Source organism: Trichosurus vulpecula, chromosome 6, assembly GCF_011100635.1.
Source record: "Trichosurus vulpecula isolate mTriVul1 chromosome 6, mTriVul1.pri, whole genome shotgun sequence".
In the NCBI taxonomy this organism is placed as follows: domain Eukaryota; kingdom Metazoa; phylum Chordata; class Mammalia; order Diprotodontia; family Phalangeridae; genus Trichosurus; species Trichosurus vulpecula.
This window is the reverse complement of record NC_050578.1, coordinates 132,712,459-132,721,016: the sequence shown is the minus strand read 5'-3', so window position 1 is coordinate 132,721,016 and position 8,558 is coordinate 132,712,459. Positions and strand designations below refer to the sequence as shown.

The 8,558-nt window shown below is 40.0% G+C and overlaps 1 protein-coding gene across 2 annotated transcripts in view; it reads right to left on the bottom strand.

Moving 5' to 3' along the window:
- Nucleotides 1-251: 251 nt before the first annotated feature.
- The window catches only part of PGRMC2 (progesterone receptor membrane component 2), a 28,478-nt gene continuing 20,171 nt past the window's right edge, over nt 252-8,558 (bottom strand). The window contains exons 2-3 of one of the 2 annotated variants that reach the window (XM_036763544.1): nt 3,360-3,515; nt 252-2,421 (exon numbers count right to left, since the gene is read on the bottom strand). In XM_036763544.1, the coding sequence (XP_036619439.1) occupies nt 2,324-2,421; nt 3,360-3,515 (254 nt within the window). In that variant the 3' untranslated portion in view covers nt 252-2,323. The remainder of the gene's footprint in view (nt 2,422-3,359; nt 3,516-8,558) is intronic. The other variant, XR_005010675.1, reaches the window with a different exon arrangement.

The window sequence follows — 8,558 nt, the reverse complement described above, 5'->3', positions numbered from 1 at the left end:
CTTCCCTCATCTTACTCTTATTTCCCAGGCTAGTCTCTTAAAAAACCAGAACCCAGATCTACCTCTGTGGGAACTTCATGAAACAGCATCATCAAACGTCTCGCTATGACTAAGCTAGACTGATGCTCAGCCTTCTTCTAAAGGATGGGGCAAAAACCATAGGGCTGAGGAGAGGAAATGCCCATCACTTTACACTGACTGCTGAGGAAGAATATTCCGAGATGAGCAACACATTTAACTGAAGTCCAGAGTGTTATCTACAGAACACTGTTTATTTCAAATTCAAACACAAATTGCTTTTGTTCTCAACAAACTGTGTAATTTTTTCTTTTGCTGCATCAAGTTTAAAATGGAAGTAGTCACAAGTGCAGATTTACTATGAACTTTGGGCTCAAGTGATCCATATATCAATTTGTGACAGAAATCTATCTTAACATTTTTTTTTCCTAGAAAATGTCTTACATAAACACACACACAGCATCCACCAACATTTTTCAGTCCTAGCACAAATTAGTCTGAGGTTCAACTGTTTTGTACAAAACATTCCAAAACTGGATACAGAACATAGTAGTTCATGTCCATTAGAGCTCAATTTATTGCAGTTTTAGTGTTTGCCTCTTTGAGACTGCTTCTGAATACATCGAGTCTGTACAACAGAAAGAAGTCATCTCATTAATTGGTGACTTTTTAAAGATGATCGCTTTTCTGGGGCAACTTGTCACCTAGCTGACGAACTAAGCAGTCCTAATGAAGTCCAATGACTAGACAGAAAATGGGCTTTTTCAATCTGGGTGTGTGAGAATTTCATGAACGATGGGGGAATATTTCCTTTTCTATCATATTTTCAATTATTGCTACCTGGAGTGCCTTCACTGTGTATTACTGGTTGATGTCATCAAACATAGAGGGAAGTAGGTATGTTTTAATAAACCAGTTCTTACCTGAATCACCTCAGATTTTTCTTGAGAATTCATGAAGTTCCAGTGGATGTGGTACCAACAGCTAACAATGCCAACTTTTTATGACTAAGAGTTTTCCTTATCCTCAGCTGATAGCACAAACCTGGCCAACAAAAGCCTAACTCAGACTTACACTCTGTATATAAAGTTCAACTCAAACTTATTTTGGTTTATTGTACATGCTTTATTAAAATGGCATTTATATTTACAACATCTGCAGAAGCAGCCCCTTCCGAGGCTCTCTCTCACACACTCACACACGCACACGCATGCACTCTCACTAAGACAGACACACCTGCAGACACCCAGCCACACAATCCCCCTGCACACTCACACCATCAGGAGATGCAAGGGCTGGGCTCCCATGGTTAGGCAGCTGCTTGGGGGATAGGGAGGTTCCTTTTTGTTTGTTTTCAATTAAAAAAAAAAAAGATCATGGAGGGTGTATTTGGCCATTGCAATGCTAATTATAAGTTCATGTACATTAACAGATACGGCAGTAACACTGAATATCCCTTTTACATTCTATGCACACAGAATGACATCAAGGTTTCCAGTCAACACAACATTCTCAGCTTCAGTCTCAACGCTGCTTGTAGTGACTTCTGACATCACAGGTGGGGTTCTCCTTAAAACAATCCAAGTACACCTAAATGAAATAAGGCACAATTCATGTTGATTTGATTTGAAGAAAGGGGTAAAGACTGGCTTCGGGGTTCTTGATGCTGGGAAATTAGTTTTGACATAAATCCACCTGGGAAAAGGACAACCTGATAACCCCCTTCTAATCTGTCAAGGTTTCTTAGGACTGAAGTGTTGTTTTCATTTATGTGTTTATTTATTTATTTTTTTTTGCCAGAGCTAGTAACACCTCTATGACAAAAGTTTGGAAATTCACATTTTAATGTTTCAGTAGGCCAACTACTCAAACGGATGGATGTACACAAGAGTTTTCCCTCAAGGCTGAAACAAAAATACAGCACATAAGAACCATATCCATGCTGTTTTTCAGAGAGACCGGCACAATTCTAGAGCAGCAAATGCTACTAGGTGTCTGTGATTCACCAGAGAGGGACAGCTGGGTGGTTTTGTTACACCTTCTAGAATCCCTGCCCCCGTCTCTTCAGTGACGCAGCCGCACTGGATGCCACAAACAACTCCAACAAATGTTTGGCAGCACGGATGATGTCTAGCAGTCAGAGCTCTGGAGCAAGACCACACATTTTCTTGTACAAAATCTGTTGAAAGTTTTGTTTTTTTTCTCGCAGCAGATGAACCAAACCCAAAGATGCAGGACATTCTGTGAAAGGGAATTAAAAGAGGTTGCAGTTCTGAAGGCCCCTGACTTTGGTTGTTTACCAAGTTCAATCCTGTTTATTGTGATCCTTGGTATCTTCTTCATCTGTATATTCTGATGGTTCCTCCCCTGGTTTTAGGAGTCTGCCGACATAATCGTATTTTTCTGGAAGAGACAGGAAAAGACCATCAGCAGCCTAGCCATCAGTTTCTGTTTGCTACATCGCTACAGAAGGGGAAAATCATGTCTCCTCCACCAGAGTAAGTTACTTCCTTATCATTCACTGAGGTTGCTAATTATTTAAGTGAACAGCTTGCCGCTCAAAATAAAATGTGAAAGCTGATGAAGCTTGGGAAGCTCCTTTTAGCAGGAAGCCCTATATTTTGCCAAAGAGAAACATGATCTCAAAATTCTTTAATGCCACTAATCCAGAAGAGTTATTTAAATTATGTAAAAAACTAGAGATTTGGGTGATCCCATGGCCCCCTGGAGAAGATAGTCTCTTTCCCTCTCTCTCATGTGTGCGCACACACATCTGAGCCATGCTGGGGCTCCAGAAACTCATTCCTTCTCACTATGAAGACATCCTGAATTCTTAATAGACACAATAGTATAAGGGCTGGATGGAAGTGGACAGGAGGCAAGGAGAGCTGTCTAAAAGGGTTCAGAAAGCAGGACCTTCCCAATATATGCTAGAGGGTATAATAAAGTTTTTTAAAAATTGAATTTTAATTATAATTAAATTATATGTCAATATTAGTAAACAACAGTTTGAATAACAAAGCAATCTCTGGGATTTTAGACAAAGGAGTATTTGCCCAGAGCTTCTACATTCTCAGAGTGACACACTACCATTTAGAAATCAGATTTGAAGACTCTTTTGAATACCATAAGTGGCAAAAGTATGTATCTGACTTCCTTATAAATATTAAAATATATCAATATCAGAAAATTAGAATCATACTGAAAAACATACCTTTGGGCTTTAGAAGAAAGTAAATGAAAAGTAAAATATTATTTCCTAATGATGGAGTAAGTAATGATATGATGGAAGTATCTGTTCTGTATTCTCCCATACACTCCCGCCCACCCACCACTAGTACCTTTAAACTGCATTTCCCACTCTCTAACACTTTCCATCTGTACAGCATTCAAGTCTGAGAGATCATCGTATTCGTCTTTGAGCGCCTCTTTATCTAGGCAGAATGTTGCTAGTCCTCTGGAGGCATCTCTACCAGCAAATATTCCATATGGTCCCACTGAAGAGAAAAAGAAAATTATTATTTTTAAAATTTGTTCTCTTAGGCTGAGTCATATTTTAAAAGATCTGGCAGGAAGATATGGAAGAGAGACACCACCATATGACCTGTGCTTTGGTGCACAGATAGACAACCCTTATTTCCAAAGCCTCTACTGGAGAAGTATAAAATGATACTAGCTGAGGTTGCTATGCTTATTCTAGTTAAAGCCAGTAGGTTCACATAGTAAAAAGTTTGTTTTATGATCAAAGTTAAACTGTATTCTCATAAAACTGTATCTATGTTATTTCAGATTCTTAAAATTTTGTCTTTCAAAAACGAAAGAAAAGTTTCCCATGTAAGGCAATGGGGAATGATATACATACACACATCAGATATATGTATCTGTGTAACCCTGAGGATCCAACTCTTTGCGACTTGGTTGTTTGTTTTAGGACAGAAATTCCAGATTTTGCTTGTGTATTTCCATAATATTTCACTGTAAACTTACTAGCAATAAAAAGGTGGTATTTAAGTATCAAGAATCATCTCTTCTGTCTCTTGACCACTCCTCACCTATGTGCATTCACACCATTCTAGGTGGCATGTCCTTACATTCAAATCAGTTTCCAAAATTTGAAAAGAGACCTTGGGAGTCATTGTATCTAACCTGACAAATCCCCTCTCCATTATCTCTAACAAGTGGCCATCCAGCTTGTTCCTGGAACGCTCCTGAGGGACGGGCTTCACTGTTTCAGGAGGAATCTTATTTCATTTTCAGACTGCTCCAAGTCATTAGAAAAAACAAATTCTCACAAATGAGCTGAAGTTGGTCTCCCTATATCTGTCTATAGATTCTAGTTCCTTTTTTCTTGTGTCACCCTCTTCCACATGACACAGCTTCAAACATCTAAAAATCCCACCCTAAGTTCTATTCTTATGACCAAACATCCCAAGTTTCTTCAATCAATCCTGACATGACACAATTTCTATCTCCCAGACGTGCTCATTTATCAACATTCCATCTAAAACATGGCGACCAGAATGGAATACTCCTCCAGGAATGGTCCAATCAACGCCAAATCCGGGGGCTATCGGCTCCCTTTAGACTTGTATTCAGCATTCTGGCCATCACGTGACGTCCCTAGCCCCATGGGGTATCAGTAAGTTGCCAACATGAGTCTGTAGTCACATCTCCCAAGCTTGCATGACAAGGTTAAATTTTATCTAACCAACTGCTAAACTTTTAGTCATCACTATTGTCTTTTTGGATCTTCATTTGTTATTTGTAATATCAAGACAGCTTTGAGTATTCTGTAACATGGGCAACAAGCATGCCATCATGTGGACAGAATGGGGCCATGACCATCCTGCTCCACAGCTCAGAAAGCCTTCGGTGGTTTCCTCAGCATGGTACCCAAGGTCCCCCCATGCCCCCACCCGCCGCACCCGCCTCTGCAACACTGAATACCTGACGTACTCAGTGGTTTTCAACCAGTAATGACTTTAATTCAATAGAGTTGTATTTTTTGGTCTCTTTCCTCAAGGGAGGAACTTTCTCATAACACCAATACTCCACAGTCCAAGTGGCCTGCACCACATATCACCCAGACCAGGGGTGGGGAACCTGCAGCCTTGAGGCCACATGTGGCCTTCTAGGTCCTTGGGTGTGGCCTCTTGATTGAGTCCAAGTTTTACAGATCAAATCCTTTTATTAAGGGGATCTGTTCTGTGAAGTCTGGATTTAGTCAAAGGGCCGCACTTGGGGATCCAGAGGGCCACCTGTGGCCTCGAGGCTGCAGGTTCCCCACCCCTGAGCCATCTTCTTTATCCTTCGCTGATTCTCCTTAGCCAAACTTCCCATTTGGGAGCTCCCCTAGGATGCTGTGCCCTTCTCTTACATTTCTTATTATGCTCTGCCCGTATTCACAGCTATTTTGTGACTATATTTGTGCATGAGTTTTAATGAATATAAAATTTAATTCACTTTTAGTTTCCCAGAATCTTCTTTGTTAGTGTGAACTGTTCCACTTTTTCTTTGCAAAGGTCTTTCCATATTTCTTTGTATTCTTCATATGTGGATATTATTTGCATTGAGACATTTCATTATGTTTATGTACCACAGTTTGTTCAACCATTCCTAAGTAATTAGGAATTTAGGTCACTTATTCTTTTGCACGACAAAAGGAAAAAAAAAAGCTTAAAAATCACTTGTAAGACAAATATGAAAAACAACCCTGAGGTTTCGCTTCATATCCACCAAACCAACAAACACAAAAGATGAAATGGCAGAACTGAACTGATGAATTCTGCAACCAATCTGGAAAATAGTTTGGAACTATAACCAAAAAAGCCACTAAGCCATACATATCCTTTGACCAAGGAACACCATCACCATATACCTTACAGCAGTTAGGTGGCTGGGCAGATACAGCTCACAGCCTGAAATCATTAGACCTGAGTTCAAATCTGCCTTCAGATACTCACTAGCTGTGTGACCCTAGGCAAGTCACTTAGCCTCCCTCATGCCTTAATCCACTGGAGAAGGAAATGGCAAACTACTCTAGTATTCTACCAAGAAAACCCCACACGGGGTCACAAAGAGTCAGACACAACCGGACAACAATACCTCAAAGAGATTAAAAAAAAAAGGGGGTGGGGGTAATAAGACCCGCATGTCTAATCTGTATAGCAACACTTTGTTGTAGCAAAGAACTATAGCAAGAACCTGGGTACCCATCACCTGGGGAATGGCTCAACAAAACTATAAATAATTCAGAGAAAAGTAGTTGCAGTTCTATGAAGTGAATGAACAAGGCTAACACAGAAGAACAACATGGTAATAGTGGCTAACACTTTATATCAAATTTAAGTTTGAAAGCACTCTATAAACATCGTATGTGATCCCCACAACAACCTCGGGGAGGTAAGTGCTGTTATTATCTCAATTTCACAGATGGAGAAACTGAGGCAGATGGGGAACACTACTAGCTTGCATCTGTTAGCAATGGGCAAGTTTCTCTACAATTAAAACAAACTTGGTTCAATCAACACCAGAGGCTTTTCTGTCTGCGGTGTGCTGGGGACCAAACAGAAAGCCAGCCACCTTTGGCCCCTCAGGTGCTTGTTCCACGATCCTGATAGAATTTGGTGGTTTTGATCATTATAATAACAATTCTATGCCTGTGAGAATGCAGCCTCAAAACTGTTTTAATTTGCATGTGATTGAGTTTGAACATTTAAAAAATGATCAATTTACATTTCCTTTTTGGAAATTATCTGTACACGTATTAGAAAACAGGTGGTACTAGTCTAACTCTAACACAGTTTATTATCAAGTTTAGACGTCAAGACTTTATCATAGTTACAGTATTTTTCTCAGTCTAGTGAGTTTCTTTAACCACATGTATTGAACCTGTTTTTGTGATAGGCACACCCACCTTATCTATAACTTACTCTCTCTGCTTAATTCATTTCTTTATCACAATTCTTTCAGATTTTCATAGTTTTTTTTTTAAATATTTAAAACTATTAGTGAATTGGAATTCCCTTTAATATTTCCCCTTAAGGACAACTAGGAAGGCCCAAGTTCAAATCCAGCCCTAGACTTTCACCATCTAGGCAAATCACTGAACTCTGCCTGATTTTCCTCATCTGTAAAATGGGTATAATAGCCCTACCTCCTGGGATGGTTGTGCAGATCACAAGATGACTGTAAAGCCCTCAGCACAGTGCTGGCACACAGGAAGTGCTCTATAAATGCTGGCCATTATTACATATGGCGGGGCTCTGGGCATAATGAAACCACCTCCCTATCGCAAGCACACTTATCTGGGAAGTAATGAAACTTTCCCTAGCTGTGTCTTATCAAATTAAAATCTTTTTTACATCTGGGTGGATAACCACCACCTTTTCTCTGCCTGCTATGAGATGGTTTTAACGCCTGTGAGTTTCCATGTGTGTTCACCAGCTTTATGGTGTTCTGTCTCCTGGATGAGGAGCAGCAGAGTGAAAAGGGAGCTGGGTTTGGAAATGGGGGCTCGGCTCTTACCGCCTGGGTGAGTAACCAACACGCCTCCCCTCCCGAGGCCTTGTGTCTCCTCACTGGTAAAAATGAGCAAGGCAAACCATAAATTCCTAGGTATCGTCCAGTTTTAGATCTCAGCCAGACCCCTCTGTGCTTGCTGGTTAGGATGAGCAGAAGGCTGCTCACTTGAAGGTTCTCTCCCAAGGTCTCTTACATGCACATGTCATTCAACAACAACCACCTTTGTCTGCTTATCATAAATCAAGTGTGGCACACAAAGGGGATATGGGCGCTCACAAGCACTGCTGCTATCATGGAAAATGTCTGAATCCAAAGGAAAGAGGAAATCGCTACACGATTTCTTCCAGATGCTCCTTGAATATTATCTTTACTATATTGATCCAATCTATCCATGAACATTCAATCACTCCAAGTGTTTAGGTCTTCTTTTACTTCACTCATTATACAGTTATCCCTTCCACATTGTGACTTTCCCCATAGTGGTTTTGCTATTTTGCAGTCTGGCATAAGAAATTAGATGGGAATATTTTGGGAGTTTTGTGGAAGCCGCAGACGACACAGAACAAGCTTAGAAACTCAGAAATGCGTAATACATGTAGAGTACTGTGTAATATTAAACCAAATTTTACAACAAGGCACTGTAAACACTTCATAAAAGAAAAAAATTCAGATTTCTTCTCTGGCACGAAGGGGTGGGGAGGTGTCAAAAAAATTTTATGCAGATTTTCCAGATCTCAAGGGTGCCATGCTCCTAACATCTGCAATGTGGAATGTAGTTTTATAGCTGTCCCTATGAAGGGCAGGTGTACCTAGGGAATTCAATTCCCAAACAGCTGATTGTTTTGATGTTTATAAACAAATAAAACCATTTTTCATACAAGAATGGAGATATCTGTGGATTAATAATTTCCTAGAGCCTTGTTGAACTCACTCGCTGTCTTGATATTTTTGGTGGAGGTAGGGGAATTTTTTAGATATACTAAGTAATTTGCAAACAAACTTTCATTTTTGAAGCT